We start from the raw sequence: 23,036 nt of genomic DNA, 5'->3' as shown, positions 1-23,036 counted from the left end.
GTCTGATGATCTGTCCATTGATGTAAGTGTGGTGTTAAAGTCTTCTATGATTATTGTATTGCTGTCCACTTCTCCCTTTAGGTCTGTTAATATTTGCTTTATATATTTTGGTCCTCCTATGTTGGGTGCATATGTATTTACAAATGTTACATCTTCTTGTTGGGTTGACCCTTTTATCATCATGCAATGCCCTTTTTTGCCTTTTATTACAGTCTTTGTTTTAAAGTTTATTTTGTCTGATATGAGTATAACTACACCAGCTTTCCTTTCAATTCTATTTTGCACAGAAAATCTTTCTCCATCTCTTCACTTTCAGTCTGTGTGTGTCCTTATATCTGAAGTGAGTTTCTTCTAGGTAGCATAAAGATGAGTCTTGTTTTTATTTTGTAACCATTTAGCCACTCTATGTCTTTTGATTGGAGAATTTAGTCCATTTACATTTAGAGCAATTATTGATAGGCTTGCACTTTGCCATTTTGTTAACTGTTTTCTGGCTGTTTTTGTAGTTCCTCTCTGTTCCGTTTTTCTTCTGCTGCTCTGTTTCCTGGTGGTTAATGACTTTCTTCAGTCTTATGTTTAGAGCCCTTTCTCATTTTCTTTTGGGTATCTGCTATGGGTTTACACTTTGTGGTTACCATGAGTTCACATATAACATACTATGTATATAATAGTCTATTTTAAGCTGGTAGCAAGTTAAAATTGAATTCATTCCAAAACTCTACATTTTTACTCCCCCAGTTTTATGGTTTTGATGACACATTTTACAACTTTTATTTTATATATCCCTTAACTAATTATTGTAGTTTTAGTTAACTTTACTATTTTTGTCTTTAAACCTTTATGCTAGCTTTATTAATGATTAATTCACTACCTTTACTATATATTTACCTTTATCAGTGAGATTTTTGCTTTCATGTTTTCTTGTTATTAATTAGTGCCATTTATTTTCAGCTTATGAAGTACCTTTTAACATTTCTTGTAAGGCTGATTTAGTGGTGATGCACTCCTTTAGCTTTAAGTTGTCTGGAAATCTCTTTATCTCTCCTTCATGATAGTTTTGCTGGGGTAGTGTATTCTTCTTTGGAAGTTTTTTCCTTTCAGTACTTTGAATATATTGTTTCACTCCCTTCTGGCCTGCAAAGTTTCTGATGAAAAATGTGCTGATAGTCTTAGGGGGTTTTTCTTTGTAGGCAACAAGTTGTTTTTCTCTCATTGCTTTTAAAATTCTCTCTTTAACATTTGCCATTTTAATTATAATGTGTCTTGGTCTCTTTGAGTTCATCTTATTTTGAACTCTCTGGGATTCCTGAACCTGGATGTCTATTTCCTTTTGCAGGTTAGAAAAGTTTTCAGCTACTATTGCTTCAAATATATTGTCTGCCCCTTTCTCTTTTTTCTCCTTCTGGAACCTTTCTAATGTGAATGTTATTGTGCTTGATGTTGTCCCATAGGTCCCTTCAACTAGTCTCACTTTTTAAAACTCTTTTCTTTTTGCTGCTCTGTTTGGGTGAGGTCCAGTGCCCTGTCTTTCAGATCCTGATCTTTTCTGCTGCTTCTTCTGGTCTGCTGTTAAACCCCTTTAGAGTATTTTTCAGTTCATTTATCATATTCTACAGCTCTGTGACTTCTCTTCAGTACTTTCTTATATTTTCTCTTGTTGCAGTTTTCACTGTGTTCATCCATTCTTCTCATGAGTTTGGTGAGCACCTTTATGACCATTATTTTGAATTCCTTATCAGGAAAAGAAAATTACTTCTGTTTCATTAAGGTCTTTCCCAAGGCTTTATCTTGTTTTTTGATTTGGAACATATTCCTTTCCTTTCTCACTGTGCTTGACTCTCTGTGTTTTTTCCTATGTATTAGGCAAAACACTTTCTATGTATTACCTCTCCCGGTTTTGAAGGAGTGGCCTTGTGTAGTTGAAACTTATCATTAAAACTTGCCCTAGGCTCCTGGTTGTCTCTCAAACCTTTGTGATTTTCTAAGCAGCCTGATTTATTCTTGATAGGTCCCCACTGTTTATGGTGTGCCAAAACCTGTTGGTGTTCCAAGGGGAGGCATCTCATATATATATATATATATATATATATATATATATATATATATATATATATATATATATACAAAATTTTACCTTGAGTGTCTTTGGTGTATCAGGGATCCCATCACACTCAATAAATCAAGTTCAAGGTGTTGCTATCATTAAAAAGCTATTTATTGTCATATAACTCTACCAGAAGATCATCTTCTCAAAATTGCATAAAAGATACATAAATCTACAATTCACTGAAAATTGGCATTAGACTGAAGAATTAGATTGATTTAAGCCAAGCTGACTTTTCTAAAGTATTATCCGGAAATATATACTTAGTTTTTGGTGTTTTTATCATGGAGTTTGGACAGCAAAAGGGAGATTCATTAGGATAAAACAAAAATGACGAGTGGTCTATTCCATTCTCAGGGATCAGAGGTCTCTTGAGAGTTCTTTAGAGAAAGGGACAGTAGGAATGTAATTCAAGCTCATTAGTCTATGAAGTGTGGTAACTCCTTTAGAACAAGTGTGTGTGTGTATGTGTGTGCACACATGCTCATATACCTGTGTCCTAAGAGAGGGAGGAAGAAATACTGACAAAGTCATTACATACCTGTTGTAGGCAAAAATTATTTAAAAATTACAGTTTTCCTTTCAAAGAAATGAATTTCTATCGACTTTGAAACAAGCACATAAAAATCACCACTCAAAGCCTATTTTTAATACATGCAAGATAATAAGCAATATGAAATACTTATAAAAATGAGAACTAAAACAGCTTTCACATTTTCTTTAGGAAAATAATTTTTTTCACTGCTAGAATTGACTTTGACTTCTCACCCAATCAATGTAAAGTGAGTTTTAGAGGAAACCCACGTTTGAAAACTGAAAGAGGAAAGAGAAAATGTGCTAATGAGATCTCTGAATGATACAATATTTTTGAGAATTTATGATGGAAACTGTCCATTGAGGCTGAGGTGATATAGATTAAAGAGCAAAGATTCATGATTTGTCCTTTGGCTGGGTGAAGAGAGGATGTTGTTGGGCTTTGATTCTATGGTCTATTCTAGGAAAGAATCCCTTGGACTCTGGGGATTACAGCAGTTAGCATGGAAGCTGAGATGAGGTGGTATATTCCTGTGCCCTTTATTGTATCTTTGTCAGTACAGTGGATGATTAATCATTTATTTTGAATAATTGAATGAATGAAGTGTTTGAATTCTGTGAGGTCCAGAATCACCCCTTAGAGCTCCAGAGTAGTCCTCTGATTCACGTCCCTTCATGACTCCTTCACAAGATCAGGTCACTAAAAGGTGATGCTCCAATCTGAGCATATCCATGGCAGTTACTCATTACTTCTCAGCTACTGGTCCCTTCAAACCATGGAAAAATATCACAGCACATGCTCATCTATAGTCTCTTGGAGACAACATTTGAACCTAAGTTAAGGCAACTGTGTCCTAGGCCAACTTTTCTTCTAATTAACTGTATATATATTAAATCCCTGAGCCACTCAGGCCCTAAGGTTCCTCATCTGTAACACAGTCTTCTAAAGAGATGGGTAAAATTTCTAAAGGCACTCCTAGTCCAAAGGTTTTACAATTTAAGAGTTGTAAAACCTGTCTATAATACTTATGGAAATTAAATAGCTTCTAATTAAGTAGGCAGTCCTTTCCTCATTGGAAAATCATCATTGAAAAAGTGGCTTCAATGTGATGAAATTACAAAAGCAATTAGTGAATCAAATAATCTGTTTCAGTTGGACACTAGAGACATAATGCATACTTTACGTGGCTTTTACATGCTTTTAAACCCAATGAGACATGTATAGAATTGTTCAGTAATGTTATAGTAGAGAGGTAGTATCATGGTTATGAAATGGTTGGATGTAGGAAAATTCTGAGTTTTATTTCCATCTCAGTAAGTCTTCCTCTACTCAGGTTATCATGTGACACACTCAATCTCAGTTCTATATCTTCTATAGGAGATGATGATAATAATGATAATAATAGAAAAATTTCTAGGATTACTGAGGGACATTTCAAAGATAATGTTTGCAAATTGCATGGCATAGATACCTGTCCACGTAAGTGCTTCTTAAGCACTGACTGATTCTATCATAATCTGTATTCCCTTAGTGTGAAAGCACTGAGAATTGGAGTAGGGCAAAGGTTAAGCTTTATAAGTGGTTTATAAAAGAACTAAAATATATTTTAACCAGTTTTGGAACAGATCTTGTTTTCAGCCAACAGAACCATCAACATTTGCATGCTTGCTTAGCTTACCTTTCTTTGCAGGCCTGAAGAACTTGAGATAGCAATTAAAACAAACACATGGTAATTTTATTGACATATTCATGTTTTTTAAAAAAAAAGAATATATGAAAAATATATCTGAAATCTTTCAACGAAAATGACGAAAATGTCCATTTTCACATAGAAATACAACCTGTTTTTTGGTTATTTTTCCTTCATTCCTCTTTAGTGTGATTTTAAATTTCGAGATCTGAGAAGCTTTAGACTAAATTCTGTTCTATCATAACCCATGAACATGGCTAATAAGAATTCTGCATAATTGTTTTTGTTTGTTTCTGATTTTTAAAGGGTAAAATTAAAAAAAGAAAACATACAGGAAAGTGTCAAGAAACATGTGCAAAAGAAGCAGACACAATTCTATCACCAAAAGTAATACTATAACATTCTAAAATTTGAGCCACCTGTATATAAATTTGTGGTAAGGAAGGGGACATTATTTTTTGTACTTAATTTGTTTTACTCTTCCATTAAGCTTTCTTTGCTACTCTCGGTCTAAAAATACTGAGAAGTAGAAAAGTGCATAATTTGCATAAAAAGAATAATACTCCCTAAGAAGCATGGTAAGTAAAATATAATTATTTACCCTGCCAAACGGAACGTATGTTCAGAGTCAATGAAATTATTCTAAACCAAGAAAGAGATACAAAAAATTCCATTTTATCTGATAAGAAAATTCAACAAGGGAATCAGAGGTTGAGCAGCGCTTCTGTGTACCCAAAACTAAACTGGTCAAGGGAAATGCTGCACTATCAAGAGAATGGACTAAAATATTAAAGGGTTTTCTCGGTTTTGATGGCCGAATTCCATCCTGTAAGCAGTGCATTAGACGCTAATGACATATGATTTCTCACTGACAGATTTAACAGCATCAATAAGGCCTCTCTGTTCACTGCAGCAAATTGATCCTACATGACACCGACAAGGGCAGCCTGCACTTAATGACCTCCATCGCTGAAGAATGGAAATGAAAAATGATTGGAAGTACAAATAAATCTTTGAAAGTTTCCCTGAAACAGGTGTGCTAAAAGTGATTCGTTTGAGGGATCATCACAAACATAAACCCAGTCTCTTGGCATGCTCCACTGTCTGTTCATACCAGGGTCTCACTCCTTGGATCTTGAATCAGGATGTGCTTTAATTCCAAAAATGACATCAAGACAACTTGGTTCTTACTATGGAAATACTATGTTTAGGGATCTTTCTTAAAGGCATGAATTCTTCACTAGTTAGGCAGGTATCTAATTTATTTGTCATTTGCCACCAAAGGATTCTATACAAACTGATAACAACTATAGATAAAAACTTATTTTTGTTTCCCTCCTGGTTAGAAAAGGGAATACAGTATAGCCACTGATTCTTTTATCCTCCTCAATTATCAGCAACAAATGAAATATGTTTAAACTCAATAACAATGTCAAATGCGTGATTGGCAAAACCTCCATGGATACACTGATATCCTTTCTTTGAATCCTGCACAATGGTTTGAGGACACTAAAATTCTGGCATATAGCTGTATTCTTAGTTCTTTCCCAAACACACTTATTTCTTGATCTACCTTCATCTTGCTACTACTTCAATACAAATTTTTAAGAGAAAAATACACACTGTCTCTCCCAATATATTTGGAAGCTTTAACTTGCGTGAGAGTAGATGGATGGGAAACAAAGGGTGTTTATAAGCAGCATAGTAGATGAATGTAATGTAATAGTTACTCACAGTTGCATAGTAATTTTATTTTCAAAGTAACTATGGCAGTTGGTCTCTTTTTTATTCTTAATCAAAATTTTCCTCTGAGGTAAATTTCACTTTACCGATGAGAAAACTGAGGTCGTAAAGGGTAAATAACTTGCCAAGATCACTGAGCTAGTAATTGGTAGAGCTTACACTCAAATCCTGGCCTTCTGTCTTCCCAATATTCCATAATAGTAAATATAGTACTGAAGTTTTAAGCTACTAATTGATAGTGTAGTAATCTCAGTGACAACAGGAGAAAGGATTCATTAGCAATCTACTGGTTTTTACAGCTAGGTGAATTGTTAAAAATTAATCATGCCTCTAGTTTTTGAAATTTAAATTCTGGGAAGAAACAAAGATTCAAAGGAAAATAACTTTTCTTGTCAATGAGTAACTGGAGAAGAATATAGAGGAAGTGGCTGTATCTTAACACTCTAAGAATGGACTTTTCTCTTTGCTTTTGGATTTGTGGGCATATTGTATGTTTTCCTTTTCCACTTTTAGTATTATAGATTTTACAAAATATTTTAGAATTTCTGGTGATTTCCAGAAACCAGAGAGGTCAAGTTTCTCCAAGTTTCTAATTAAGCCTCATATTTAATAAGAAAATAGGAACCAAAATATGGAGCCCACACATCATGAGGAAGCATTAAAGGTAGATCATGGAAAGTTACCTACATATGGAACTGAAATTTGAAATATATGATAATATATTTAAATCTATGCATTACAAATATTTGGTAGTTCAGGTCACAATAATTAAAAGCAAATTAGTATAAAATTGTGGATTAGAAAGTATGCTTTTTCATTTCTCAAATATTCTTTCAAAATTCAACTTCAAAATGTTGATAAAAATATAAAACAAAACAAAAACATGCCATTTGGTGGCATATAAAAGACCACCATAAGACTGGAGACCCCATGACTGACTACTTGTTACTTTTTGTGGTACATATGTCAAGTAAATCATTATTTTAGAAAAATATGAAAAACCTACCTGTTTCTTATCTCGAATCGAACCATCATGTGATAGCTGTTTTTCATATTGGTTGAAATAGTTGTCCTTTACTGTTAAGAATACATTCTGTAATTTCTGATACTCTTGAGCTAAATGTAGATTTTCTTCTAGTGAATCATCTTGTATTTTCTAGAAGATAAATATATACATGTATTTAATTAAATCATTTTAATTTATGTTTGAATTTTTACATTTGAATGATCTAAAAGTATTACATTATATATTGCAGAAAAATAAAACCAAAAAGATGCTTCCCTTGACACTAATATCCTCCTTGGATTTAATAATTTTCTTCCTTGATGCAAGTGGTCTTTTTATTTTTTATTTTTATTTTTGAACATTGATTCATCAGAGTCTGTCTGACTTTTGTTCTCCTTCTTTCCCACGCCTCCCTCCACAATGCCTTGGGAAGTACCCAGTCCTGGAGGCTTCACTCAGCATCCCAGAAGGCTTCCTCCAATTTCCCACCCCTTTTCGTTTTCTCAAGCCCCAGTGCTCAAGCAGACAGAAGACATTTGGAAGCTTAGAATACTATTTCCAAGAGGTTCAGAGTGGTGGCACTCACAGAAAACATTCAAAACACAGAGAAGTAAAGAGTAAAAAAGACGTGGAGCAAGGAACTCAACGTTTAGAAGCACCCAGAGAAAGCCATTATTTGTTACTAGTATACTTTAGCTATATTCAAAGCTAAATCTGCTCTGTGAGCAGCTGAGAACTTTACAACACTCCCCATGACTAAATATATATATGTCAAATCTAATACAAACCCCTCAGAACGTAACTTTTGCCAACATTACCCACTTGCAAATTAGGGGCTGCCTTTCATTTTAAGTTAGAGGTGTGATTCAGTTTAGTTGCTGATTCTTTTTACATTTCTAGCACAGAAAATTTTCTTTGGCTGCTTCAAAAAATATGGAATTTATCAACAGCCTTAAATATTTTCAAACCTGTTAATCTAGTAATTCATCTTATGGAAATTTATCCTAATCAAAAAGCTTTATTTGTTACAACATTATTTATAGTAGCAGAAAGTTTTCAAAACATATAAATGCAGATTAATCATGACAATGATAATGATGATTAAATAACTAGATATAAAAATAACCATTGTGAAGCAGTTAAAAATGTCTCTTTGGGAAAACTGCTATCACATCAAACCTTTAGTATAAGTTGTTAAAAACTATATCACAGTATGAGAATGCGCACGGAGGAAATGTAATTCAGCAGAAAATTGCCTGTACAAATATTTCTCTATTTACACACTTGAAGAAGATTTATTAAGGTCAACAAACATATTTCTCATGAAAGCCTGGTATCCATATTGATCCCTAAGGATTAATACTATGTCACAGGTGTTCTTCAAACAGCCAAAATGATGAACTGAAAACCATTTTAAGTGTCCTTGTCCTAATTCTGGCACAATAATTTAAAACTTTAGAAACTTCTATCTAATAAACTTGCTTAAAATCACAGAATTATCTTTTGGTAGGAGGACAAAGTGTCTATGAATACTTTTCTTTGGTGGAGATAGCTTTGAAAAGATGGTTACAATTCTTTTTGATATCTTAACACTAATACAAAAATCTAATCCTCAAGTGATTAACTTGAACTTTGATACATGTTCTAAAGGAGGCATGAGAAGAAATCATTTTGAGTTTTTTTGTTTGTTGTTTGACTTAAGCACATTCTGATACCTGAGATATTCTACTTCTCAATTACATTTCCTTCAAGACCCAGATGGCTATTTAAATGTTGAATTTGAGAGGAGTGCTACAAAAGTTGTGGAATTTGTTTTAAACTTATTTAATGGAACTTAATTGGGGATATATTTGGTACTTTATGCTTCGCTCATTGTGTAATGTACAGTTTTATTTCCAAATACCTATATTTTCAATTTCTGTATGACACCAGTTGTTACTGTTTTATATGCCATGATTAGAGTAGATACCAAGAAACTGAACTGTGTAGTTAGGCCAATGAATCTTCAAAACATTGTTACATCAGTCATGATACTTTACATTATCATTTCTCAGTAATGAATGTATAGAAGGATTTACCAATTCACTACCTATTCCTGAAAGTCAGTGACCTTCAGATGTGCAACGAAGTTTAAGTTTCTTAATTTTAAATAATGTATTCTGCTGATTTTTTTAATGTTTAACTGTGGTTTCATCTCACAACTCTGACTGGTTTAATTGTAACCAATGGTATTATAACATGCAAATGAAACAAAGAGTGAATGATAATTATTGGTGGATATATGTCCAGGTGAAAGAAATAATGCTACCACTACTGGAGTTGAACAGCAAGCAGTAGAAGATATTAAATAAAGGCACAAAAGTTGGAGTTAGCAATATAATAAAACGGTGAGAAGAAAGAAGGAACTAATAACAGAAGTAGATGGCTTTTACATGCTTTTAAATTCAATCCAGCTAAATCTTATCAGTAGAGTCTTTCTACTTAAGGTCTTGACTAAACACAAACTTAAACAAAAAGTTTGTTTCTAAAACCATTAAAGAAAAATTTGATTGTAATCTCTATAGGTTGAAATAACTGCACTCTGAGTTGATTTACAATATTATTTTATTCATTCATTCATTCTCATTTTCATCCTTTTGCTTATTCAAAACTTTCAATTTAGTAACTACTGTATGCCAAGATTTAAGATGTAATGGTGAACCTCAAGAATTTGTGGTCTTATGGGAAAGATTTATATTTAAAAATCATAGAAATATATAATTAGAGTATAGAATTTATAATCTTTTGCATTTTTTTGTGTTTTCCATATGCATTAAACTCACCCCAAAGGTCTGAATAAATACTTTCTCAAAGCCAGATTTATTGGTATGTATTCAATTCCCATTATTAATGATTATTAAGATGATGAAACATTGGGAATATGGACTGATAAAGAGAAGAGAGGTTGAATGTCTGTTAATAGTTTCCATGTTGCCTAGAATTTAGTAAGGAAAATACTTAGTTTGAGGAGGGTTTGTTCTCTGTTATCTCAAATTACTTGTTAAACTTTGATGTCTGGGGGTATATTCTGCTTATTACGCCAACATTTTATTAGGAAATAAAGATTATGTTTATAAAGGGTGAACAAAAATTACTTATAAATTCCATGAGGGCTGACACCATCATTTTGTTTACCTGTAAGCAGGTAAAGCAGAGCTGACATTAGTGGGTACACAAGTTTTTAGTAAATGAATGAATGAATACACAGAATAAACAGTTAGGAAATGCATGCATTTATCACTTTAGAACTACACATTTTATTGGCCCACTTCCATGGAATAACTTATTGATGATATTACAATGATGCACATTTATTTGTATTATTTGATACTATACTACTTCAGAGGTGAAGATTTTAAGGATGTATATAAAAAGAATTCACACAATATGTTTTTAGATTGAGTATTTGAACATTATTCTAAGGATATACCACACTGTCCAGACTGAGCAAGAGTTCTTTCTCTGGGTGCATCGTTGATTTTCACAAGGCACGTGAATCCCTTGAAACTGTACACAGTGGGTTTTTTTTCCAATTACCTAATTAGCCTATGATCCTAAAAGTAATGAGAAACCATTGCTAAAGCAAGACCTGGCCTCTTCTGTCACCAAAAATGCTGAAAAATGAAGGCAGATTGCGACCCCAAGATATCAAAATAGTAGTTTTCCCTTTTTTTTTCCACTTGACCTTTATCATTCTTTAAGCCATATATTTCATCTAGGATTTTCCCTCCACTTTCTCCATTTACAGCTTCTTTTTCTCACTCTTCCCCTTCTCCTTTCCCTCTCCCACTGGGTAAGTGGGGAATAGGGAATTATAATGAGAAATGAGTTCTTTTTGGACAAATATAGAGCATATATCATCTATTTATGTTTCACCTTGTGATACATAGACAAGAACTTAGAAATAAGGCTGAATTTGAATGTTAACTTATGCATTCCACATATAATGGAATGGCTACTGTCCTAGTTATTATAATTACAGACAGGGAAGGAAAGCCAATGAGAAGTCAGGTGAGGCAACTTGTATTTTCCAAAAATGGCCACAGAAATATTTTCATTCGCACATGTTCTTCCAGAACCTGTCACTCCCTATTCAAGAAGTACAGTCTATATCTCCTTCCCTTGAACCTGGGGAGACCTGTGGCTTCTCCAGCCAATAGAGTATGGTGGAAATGATGCTGTGTGATTTCCCAGGCTAGTTTATTTAAAAGAGGTAGTTTATTTAAAAAGCTATTTAAAAAAAAAAAAAGCATACAGCTTCTGCCTGGCTCTCTCTTTGGGGACATTTACACTTGGACCAGCCACTATGTTGTGAGGAATCCAGGCCACATGGAGAGGTTATTGGTGTTGTAGGTGTTCCAGTAAACAACCCTAGCTCAGGTCTCAGATAACGGCATCAACTGTGAGTAAATGAGTCATCTGAAGATGATTCCAATGCTTAGTCTTCAAGTCATCCAGATGATGGTTTAGAATGTGTGAGGAGAGACAAGCTGGCCCTGCTATGTCCTGTCCAAATTTCTGACACATAGAATCCTGTGCCATGAAGTTCTGGGGTATTTGTTATGCACCCATAGCAACCGAAACACCAGGCATCTTGTGCAAGGTTACATATTAAGTGGAGGACCTGGCTTTGTACACAGGCCGACTGGCTCCAGATCCCATACTCTGCACCATCCACTATACCTCCTTCATAAACATAAGCCAGCATTCTCTAACTCTACACAATGCCGTCTTTATAAAACCTAACGACATTAAACAATCAGATCAAATAACACAATTACCTTGTTCTGAGCCTATTTCCACCAACCTCTTTTCATAAATCTGGCTAACACATAGCTTGTTGACATAGATAAATTGGGCTGCTGAAGGAAATTAGAACTTGGTCCCCTTGGTAGCTACTTTTCATTGTAAGTCAATATGGGTATGCTGGTTACCTATAACCAGTCTTGTGTTTTTTGATCTACATAATTACATATTCCATGATTTGATTAGGCCTGATGTATTCACTGGCAAGACCATGTGTCAAGTGCATAGACCTTTACAGCTGAGGCCTTCACAACTCTGAACTACAGTTGATTGCAACAGAGTAATGCTACATGTTGAGACCTCTGGAGGTCCAGCCAGATACACCTACTCTGGAGAAAGCCTAAATCCATTTGAACTATTTTTTTTTTTTTTTGAGTGAAGGGCGGAGGGGATCATTTGTTTTTAATTTAAGATGGACTAATGGCAAAGGAGAGTACAAGAAAAAAACTTGATCTAAACATTCTAGAGAGATGGTTATGATCAAAACATTTGCATGGTACATGTAGGTGTAGAAAACCTACATAGCTATTTACAAATGTTTTAGTGTTATTAAAATAGTCCTAGTGCCTATGACTAAATTTATAATGTCATCTATACCCTCAGTTACTCTTAATACAGGCATTTGGATCCAGTTCACCGGGCAGATGGCTAGGTCCTTCTCTCAATTATGCATTCATTGTAAGAGAGCTGTCATCTTCTGACCGAGTTCTAATTCTAACTGTCTGATCCTAATGTGATTATGTGTGGCAGTCTCAGATGATCTTTTCTGATATTCTGTCTGTCATTTCCTGATTCTTGGTTGTTAATAGTTTTCTGCAGACAGCTCCTTGCTTTCTTGCATCTTGCCAGGGCTCTGCTGGCTGTTGCTGCCATGTCTGTGCCCTTACACCGACTGCACCACACTCAGTCTAGTCCCATGGTTCGAAAGAATTGACTTGCTGCCAGCACCACGGAAAAGCAAAAGATGTATTGCTGATATTTATTGATCAATGTTACTCTAGAGCATCCTCACTTCTAGCTTTCATTCATTTATTCATTTGCTCAGTCATTTGTTTAGCAAACCGCTGGTAGGTTTACCTTATAGGTCCAACTCTATAGTTACCCCAGGGTTTAAAGAGAAGGCTGGATGTGACCCCTTTTTACCAGGGATGACAGGCTAGACTGGAAGGAGGCAGAGTGGAACCAAGTCCATTCGAGGTATTTCTTGAAGTACCCTGAATTGATTCTACCAGGTGGGGAAAGCGGGGTCAGAAAAGGCTTCATAGAAGAAATAAACGGTGACCTGAATCTTAGAAGAACCATTTTATTTGGCTGGTGATATAAGCTGTCCTGCCATTTGGGTCAGCATATATTTGAGAAAACATTGAGAACAATGTTTTCTTGGCCCCTTTAGGACTATTAGATTATTGTTTCCTATGACTTGTGAATTGGACTTCCATAGATCATGTTCAATGTTCTGTTATCTCTTGACTTTAAAATGCTACGATGTAAATAATGAAATGTGCCCATATATTTAGTCTCTCACTGATGCACAGCATCATACATAACACTCCGAGCACCAATGTTTCAGTCGCATGTGATCCCGTACAGATGCTCATGCCTTACACCATTGATATCATACCACCCAATCTCCACAGCCCCCACATTTGCTTTTGGTACATCTCTGCCAGTTTAGGGCACTGGATTGGTAGTTTTGCATGCGGTGATGTTTTGATGTTATTAAAGCAGGCATCAGTACTGAGACTGATTCACAGAATGTGCAGGGGACAGACTTTAGGATAAATGAGACATGGAGGTTCCAAGTCTCTTTGTGAACACTATTGCTTCAAAAGCTTTCTCTTTGATTTGTGGGAATTAGCGTGGTGAACACAAATGCTTAAAATACATGCTAATTCTCTAACAATATAACAGACACGGAGAAAACGCATACTTTTCAGATGCATCACCTACTGTGTGCATGGAGGCATTATTGTATTGCTGCTCCCTTAAAATCTATACACCAATTACTACAGAAAACGAGAGCTCTCCCCAGTGTTTCCAAGGAGTAAGTCTGTGAGAATGATATGTGTCGATACCCTTAAGTCTCAAAGGAGCACATAACTGTTTTAACTCTCCCAGGACCCACTTCCTTGTCTGTGCTGCCATGGAAACCAGTCTCTTGTCCAACTCGAGTTCTCCGATAATTAGTCTTGAACATTCTTGATTTTTAAATGCACAAATCAGTCCTCTGCATCAAGGTTGTAACATGCCTCAAACTCTACATATTATCATGTTTGACAAAATGCTCTCTATTCACTAATTTATTAGCAACTGGTATACACAAAGCACTATGGGGGACACTGTGAGAGTTCAAAGAGCCCCTTTAGGACATTGTTTGATAAAAGCCTGCCACCTCGTCACGCTAGACAGTCAAACTTGTCACTGCTAGACACCAGTGGATGCTTTGCTTAGCTCCTCCACCCCAGCACCCACGTAAGTGACCACACACAGGACTCCTTGTCTGAGCTCCCTGACGGGCTTACACATTTGGCTACGGCTGGTTTACTCAACAGCTTACTAATGGACACTACAACATTGTCTCTCAGAACTCAGAAAACATCCACTGGGAATTTATGAGTACTTGGTATTAGCCCTGCTTTTCTTTATTATGTTTTGACTCTGTCCAGTGTATATATTTGACCAGGAATTACTGACATCAGCATGAAAAAGTACACAATTTCAGGGCCAAAGGAGCTTGCAATCAGATAGGGGAATTGAGGCATTCCCAAAGCTAACTATATTAGATTACATTAAACATGAAGAAGGATGGAAGATATATCCAAACTATGAGACTAGTTCCATGAGAGAGCAGCCCAGTGAAAGTGAGGAGTAAAGCTTCAAGGAAGAGTCAGTTTTTGAATATATTCTAAAGATATTTCATACACAAAGTGTTGTATATGTTCTTGGCAGGGAAAAATCTGGCTTGGAAACATAGATGCTTGTTAAATATTAAAAAGCACCTGATTAATATGGGTTTGTGGGTTTTTTTGTTTGTTTTTTGTTTTTTTAAAGGAAGATTTACCTCCATGTTGCCTGTAGCTTTTCTCCTATAACTATTCAATGGCTTTAGGGATCGCTAAATACAGATGCCACTTACATTAGCTATTAAAGTTTTATTTGATCCAATTTTCTTCAATATAATTCTAAGTCCCCTCAGAGTATCTGGTATAAGTGATTAGAGAAACAAATTATATAATGAGAAAAAGAGAGTAAAAATCGGTGTAATGTAATCTATATCCCCAATATATTTTTCCAAGTTAAAATACACGATTTCAACAAATACATGTATGTCCTCAGTAAGTGACAGTCACAGTACTAATAATTACCCTAAACTTTTTTACTTTATTAAATAAACTTTAAAAATTTAATCCTGAATATATATGAATTTAATAATGTGTCTTCTAATATTGTTTAAGATTGTTAAACAGAAACATATTTGCATACTATTTTCTTTTTAAACATCCCTACACATTATTATAATTTAATTGTATTTCAACTGTCAATATTTTAAAATATATTTTTAACATCTGCTACTCTTTTCACCATTTCATACGAAAGACTCAACCTCCTCTACATGGGCACCTCCTGATGGGAATGGTTTAAGATTTAGAAAGGTTTCCTATTTACTCACATTTTAATGATATACATTTCTACTTCACTGGTGGAAAAGGCTGATCAGTCACAGAAAGGTCAGTTAACACTAAATAGACCCTTTCTTTATGTAATTACAAAGAATAATATCTTTGTGCTGAGGGCACTGCCCGTGGAGTGGGTGATGCAGAGAATTAATGTGCTGCCTTGTTGGCCCATGGGATAGAGATTCCAATACAATAACCACAACTTATTCTAATTATGCAGCTTTAAAAGGTCATCAGCAGAAAGAGTCAAGGAATTATCAACTAACTTTATCATAAAGTGATAATGTGCTACATAAATGCAGAAACTATAAGAACAGTACCTTGAAACTTTATTACAAATGAGAGGAAGACTGATCTAAGAGGTTGCAGGACATATATTATGGCATAAATTGAGTAAACTCATTGAGAAATTAAAATACATGCTATTTCATAATTTCCTATTGATGTAGTCAGGTAACCTGATCTCACCTGATATTTGTAGAAAATGTTTAATCTTGAAAATCCTTTTTATATTTAATGTCAATTTCTTTGCCACATTCATGCTATGGTATACATTCTGGTAGAGTTTAAATATTTCTTTTAAAAATCTATTTGTTATAAAATGATGCATGCTGATTATAGTACACACAAATAAAAGAGAGGTACATGAAGTAGAAAATTAAAGCCCCTCGTTGCAATAACCACAGTCAGTTTTATAACCCAGAGATAGTATTAACAATTTGGTGCAAGTCCTTAAGGAATAGAAAATTTAAAAAAAATTCTTATATTGACAATGAGAGAATGGAGGCCAGGAAAGTCAATTTCTTGTCCAAGGCTGCTTAAGAAGAAAGCAGCAACAAGGTGAGGGTCCAATCTGATTTCAGCCTAACTCCCATCTTGGGACTACATCACTTCCTAACCGTGAATGTGAATTACAGGGCCCTTAAGATTCCAGATTGATATGTGTAAATGCTCTCATTTCTGAATACTCTATAGAATTACATCAGTCTTTCAAAAGAAACTGGATGCTCATAGAAAAAGCGTCCTTTAAAATTAAAAAAATGCGCCTCAGTGTCTTTTCCTCGGGAATACAGGGTCAGAAAACATTAGACCCATTGATCCAGAGGTGCCAAATATGAAACGTACAGCAAATAATTTGCAGTCTAATAAAATATCCTATGGATAGAATTATCACCAATTTTTTTTTTCTCTTTTGTTCCTCTCAGATATTCCTCTTACTGAGAAATAAAAGATCATGAGCATCTCTAACCACCTGATGTGGTCCACACTGGGGCGCTGTCCAAATCTCGTAAAGATTCTCAAGTAGAAATAGGATTTAAAATACCTAAGGCAATTTTCTATAGAGGCTCATCTTTAGACACGTCTACTTCCCCAGATAACTACATCCCACTATGGGAAAAATCATATTCTAGAACAGGGATCATGAAACTATGGCTGTCCAGCCGAATCCAGCCCACTACCTGCTTTTGTAAATGAAAGTTACTGGAGTACCGTCACACCCATCCATTTATACACTGTCTATGGCTGTTTCTGCACTGCAGTGGCAGAGTTAAATAGCTGCAATACAGGCTAAGTGGACCCCAAAGCCTAAACTATTTATTGTCTTTCCCTTTACACAAAATGTTTGCTGACCCCTGCTTTAGACCCTAAATTAATATATAAGTATCATGCAAAACAAAGTTCCAATTTAGACCTCTCATTTAAGATCTATTTGGGCTGTACTTATGATCCCACATAAAGAAAGACTGCTGGAAAGCATTTTCTTTATTTTTCCAGCAGAGGCACGCACTAAGGAGACAGCCAATTAATAGTTCAAATACGTCTCCAAGTCCTTAAAAAAATAATGAGATGCTCGTAAGCTTTTCAGGTACTCTCAAAACAGAGTAACTTTGCAGAGAGTTGTCAGATCTATTAAGATATCATAAACAATGCCCAGATTTATTTACCCTACACTTTCTTTAATTAAATGTGGTTCATGCAGCTCTTGCATTATAGGAAGCTAGAGGTCTGTTAATTTTTCCACTCCTGCAACTTCTGTTTTGGGGGTCCAGGATTAACTTTATGTTGCCAAGTGGAAGTTTAATTTTGTAGGGGATGTTGTTTTGCAGAACGGCTAAGTAAAATGTGGTAGTCACCTACCATGAAAGACTGTAAAGTGATTAAAAGAAATACACTAGATACACAACATAGCAACACAGTGATCTTTAAAATATGGTGCTCAGTGGAGAAGACACAGAATGATAAATATTGCATAACTCAGCTCATGAGGTAAAGTGCCAATGGGAGTCAGAGAGAAACAGGAATTAGGAATTAAGGGTGGAGGGACAAAACAAATTAAGAGTTAACACCTTGAGGATATGTAAATTCTATATAGTCAGCAATGACACTCTTAAAATGATTAAGTGGTTGGGTTCTTAGATCTTCCAGGTTTTCCCAGGGGTTTAATGAAAAACCCTTAAAATAAGATAAATCAAACATCAAACAACTCTGGAAATACATCTCTGCAACAACAGGTTCCCCAGGGGCCACAACCCTAAGATTTATTCTGTACATCATCTAGTCATGGTCAAAGTAAATGAAGGCATAAAGAAATATGTCATTATAATTATGTACCAAATTCATGGTTGTCTCTCTCTATACCTTCTTTTTCTCTTCTCATTTTTGCTTTTCCTCAACGTATTTATTCCTCTTTCCTTCTTTTTGCTTCCTCTTTGTTATCTTTGTGAAGCATGAAATCGTTCAACTGTCTAGGGTCTTCTTGTTATCACACTTCCCTCCTGAAGACACCATCTTCCCTTCCCATCCTTTCCTCAACTTACTATTCCTTCAAAGCCACTTCTTTCTTTCTGCATTATGGTATGGAAATAGAAGTGTCACAAAGAAGAAAAACGTTTGGGAAATTCTGAGTGACTTACTTATTTTTTCCCCACAAAATAAGACACTTTATGAAAATCCAATACAATAGAAGAGAGTGAGATGTATATGTGTAATTCATTTTATGGCTGCCTTTTTTTCTTTGATGTTGTCTAGATACTAATTTGGATAGTGGTGGTGAAAAAGTGAATGAAACTTAAAACTGTTGGTCTACCTGGAAAGGTTGATTAGAGATATTTTAGGTTTTTGTATCAATATGCCATGTCAGGCTAGCAGGAAGGTACAAGAGCATCAATGTGATAATTTTGCATAAGTAAGTAAAGTATGTGACAAATACAATTATATACTTATACACACAAAGAGATACACATAGTTTTATAGTTTTAATCTTTGGACAGATATGAAAACAGAGAATGAAAAAAAGGTAGAACAAGCTGAAAGCTCTTTAGAAGCGATGCAGGACACAGAAACAATAAACCTGGCACTTGTAATAAAGTATTTGTTATTGGGAAGTAATTCCTAGTTCATTAATAGTAATTACTGTATATATGTACTGTTATGTGGTGAAATGTGTGAAGATTAGCATTTGCAACTTTTCTTGGAAAACTGGCACTGGTAAGGCACAGTCAGTACTATATAGTATATTATATACCATGTATATCTCTGTCACTGCAATCACCATGTTTTATTATAGTTATTATATCTGTATTAATTTCATCACTTCTATGAACTTTCTATGCCTTATTAATTTTTTTTTGGCTGCGCCGCACAGCTTGTGGGATTTTAGTTCCCCAACCAGGGATGGAACCGGTGCCTCCTTCAGTGGAAGCTCGGAGTCTTAACCACTGGACTGCCAGAGAAGTCCCAATGCCTTACTAATTTTTGCCCCAGTGCTTGGTACATAGTAGTCTCTCAGTCAACATTGAATGAACGAATAAATGAGTGAAACTGCATAATACTCATGTCTTGTTGAACACAGAGGTACCGACACAGAAAAAAATGGGTGGACTGAACATTGATGGCTTTTATTTTCACTAAAGTATTTACTTCTGTCAACTATTCTTATATGAGTGGACTTTTCAGAGTATTATACATGGATGGCATTTTATGCGTTTTTTATTCTGTAGATGAACATTCACAATTAATTTTTGCAACATAAAAATAAAAGAATTTACCCGTTTACATATTGACTGAGAAAAATAATAAGGTTTCCAGTTCTTTTAATCCTAGTTTGCAAAAGCATTTCACTGTATAATCTCTCAGTGTTGTATTCCAGTTTACCTGTAGGTTTTCTTGGAAGACTAACAGAAATCTGAACTACCTGCTTTGCTGCCTTTATACACTTTGCTAAGCTGTGTTCTCACAACTCAGGAGATTAAAATAAAAAAAGTAGTAAAACAGTTTCACACGAAATAACTATAGTTGATTTTTTTAAATTACAGAGGATCTTCACGGCTGCAGACTGATATGAGCAATTTACAAGAAGTGAAAAAGAACAAAAGCAGCATTCACATTACATTACCCCAAACCATTTTGAACAAAGCAATAATAAATTTCCTGTGTATTTCAATTACTTAAATATGAAAGAGTGATACATGTTTTAAATCGATACAACACTTTATATACCTCACTCTCTTCAGATGAGATAGGCAAGGCTACTCAGTTTCGTAGGATTCATCCTTACTTTGTCCCAGGTCATAACAAGTGCCATTCCCTAACCCTATACACTTGCCAATGTCAGATCAACTTTTCTTCCTCATGAAAGTTTCTTTCTTTCAATTTTTTTTTTCCAAAAAGAAGAAAAGGAAAAACGGAAGGAAGGAAAGAAGGAAGGAAGAGCAAGCCTCCTGGAATCATATGCTACATCCACTCCAGAAATCTTCAGTGGTAAAATCTTCAGTTGTTACCTTTCTTTGATCTCAGAGTAATGACTGACCTGATAGCCCTTATGTGGAAACCTGTTCATATTCAGTTAGGTACTGAAATTTAGAACCACTCAAATGGAGAAACTCATGAACGTGAGTTTGAATTAAATGATACTCATGGAAGCTATCTGAAGTCCATGCAGGCCTCCATTCTTCCAGGCATCTGTGATCAAATCAGCCCTTCAGAAGGTGTCTCCTTGGGGGTTCATGGGTAACTATTACAGCTCCAATCCTGGGAACTTACGAATATGCTACTCCTCGTAGCAGAGGGGACTTTGCAGATGTGAGTAAAGATACAGATCTTGAGATGAAAAGATTATTCTGGATTATATAGGTGTGACTCTCTAATCACATGAATTCTTCAAAGTGGAGAATCTTTTTCTGACTGAAGTTCAGAGGATGTGAAGGAAGAAGCAGGAGAAATTTGAAGTGAGACAGAGAGACTTGAGACCCATTTCCTTTTCCCCTTTGAAGATGGTAGAAGGAGGCTACAAGCCAAGAAATGCAGACAGCCTCAAGAAGGCAGAAATGGCCCTCTGCCCACGGCCAGAAAGCAAGTAGGGCCTAGTTCCCACAGCCACAAGGAACTGAGTTCTGCCGACAATCTAAAACAGGTGCCTCTTTCCAGCCTCCAGAAGAGAACGCAGCCCTGCCAACAGCTGGATTTTAATCAGGTGAGACTCACGAAAGACTTCTGACATACAGAACTGTAAGATAATAACGTAGTGTTCTTTCAAGCTTCTAAGTTTGGAGTTATTTATTATGGCAGCAACATAAAACTAATATGGTGACAAGTATTATGTTAGGTTTATCAAAATTAATAATATGTTGCATAAAAACTAACAGTTTAATGATGGGAAATCAAACACTGCAGTTTCTTTGCAACAAGTTCATTAACATATAAATCTTAGAAACTATTAAATAAATCATGTATTTTGTATAAAACATTTGCTTTCTATCAATATGTAAAGTAACATAGCATGTCAATAACAACTGAAAAATTAATTCTAAACATTACGTAGACTATGCCATGAGCTCCCAACTAAATTTCTGCATATGTTAACTGTAACAGATAAACTATCATCTCTATTTTGAAACGAGTTTATTAATTCACTTGATCATTTTTTGATTATATTTTAAAGGTCTATTATTATATTAGTACGAAAATTTTGATAGTTCTTTGTTTCTTCCTCATGATTAAATATAAACTTGATTATATTATGAAAGTCTTATTCTGTTAAGTACAAAAGTCTCTCTAGTTAATCATTTTTAAATGATTAACTTGTCTGCTGATAGCTGATCATGCGAATGGTTTTGAAAAAATGTATATTTTGAAAAACTCTGGTTGAATTATTAAGAATTATATATATATATACATATATATGTGTGTGTGTGTATATATATATATATATATAAAAAACCCTTCTGTTTAGAGACATTATTTGTGCTAGGGAAAATTATAAAAAACAAGAACAAAACACAGCATATAAAAAAGACATCCCTGTCTGTTATCAAGGACTTGTGTTGAACAACAGAAGCTGTTCTGGGCTACTTCCGCACGTTAATTTCTGAGCTGTAAGTCAGTGTGGCAATGGCACAGTCATGGGTTTGTTCTTCATTACAGTGGCAGCCGGGTCCCGTCTGTCCCCTCTTTCCGTGTCAGATGTAGTTACAAATGATTCAAATACGGCAATTGATATAACACCCACATTATAACTTTTGATAGGCTGAGACATTGTTGGGTGAATAATTTTTTAAACTTTCAGGAATATTAACCAGCTATTGCAAATAAAAAGATTGCTGGGTTTCTGAGATAAATGTACAATTTTATACCTACATACATGATACAAGAAGAATAAACTTTTCAAAATTGCTGAAACATCTGAATGATAAAATGTCTAAAGACATTTTATTGTACTCTTTTAAATCCAGAATATACATTCAATATTCACCTTAATCGAATTTTGTTAAAAAAATGCAAAATTTTTGCAATTGGTATATATCCTTTATAAAATGGTTGTGGTAAGTGTGTCGTCTATTCATTGTCTATATTAATTCCATTGGTTTGCTTTACACTTTTTATTTGAGGTACAACATACATAATTATATAAGAATTGATAAATTTTTATACATGAATACCTCTACATAACCACCACCTAGATGAAAATATAGAAAAAAATACCCTCACACCAGAAGATTCTCTCACATCCATTCCCAGTCAATAACAAACACTCCCAACATACAAGTTTTGCTTGTTTTGATCTTCATATAATTATAATTCCAAGCTACATATTCTCTTCAGTCTGTCATATTTTGTTTAATATTAATTTTGTTGGATTTATTCATATTTTTTGTGTGGCAACACTTCATTTTGCTATATTGCTATATATTACTCCATTCTATGAATAAGCTGCAATTTATCCATTCTACTGTTGATGAATTTCTGTGGGGAAACTACTATGAATAAAGCTGTTATTAACATATTTTATAAAATATTAACATATTTTGGTGCACATGTGCACTAATTCGTGACATCTAGAAGTGGAATCATATATGCATATGTCCGACTCTAGTTGATAGTATCAATATTTTAAAGATATTTACTTTTAAAATTTACCTTTACAAATTTACCTTCCC

The 23,036-nt window shown here is 34.7% G+C and overlaps 1 protein-coding gene across 1 annotated transcript in view; it reads right to left on the bottom strand.

Moving 5' to 3' along the window:
* The window catches only part of CCDC178 (coiled-coil domain containing 178), a 388,062-nt gene that overhangs the window by 132,767 nt on the left and 232,259 nt on the right, over positions 1-23,036 (bottom strand). The window contains exon 18 of the mRNA XM_057526196.1: positions 7,079-7,228. Within this exon, the coding sequence (XP_057382179.1) occupies positions 7,079-7,228 (150 nt within the window). The remainder of the gene's footprint in view (positions 1-7,078; positions 7,229-23,036) is intronic.

Source organism: Balaenoptera acutorostrata, chromosome 13 (assembly GCF_949987535.1).
Source record: "Balaenoptera acutorostrata chromosome 13, mBalAcu1.1, whole genome shotgun sequence".
NCBI classification, from domain to species: Eukaryota; Metazoa; Chordata; class Mammalia; order Artiodactyla; family Balaenopteridae; genus Balaenoptera; species Balaenoptera acutorostrata.
Note: the sequence above shows the minus strand (reverse complement) of the source record. Positions and strands in the feature narration are given on the sequence as shown.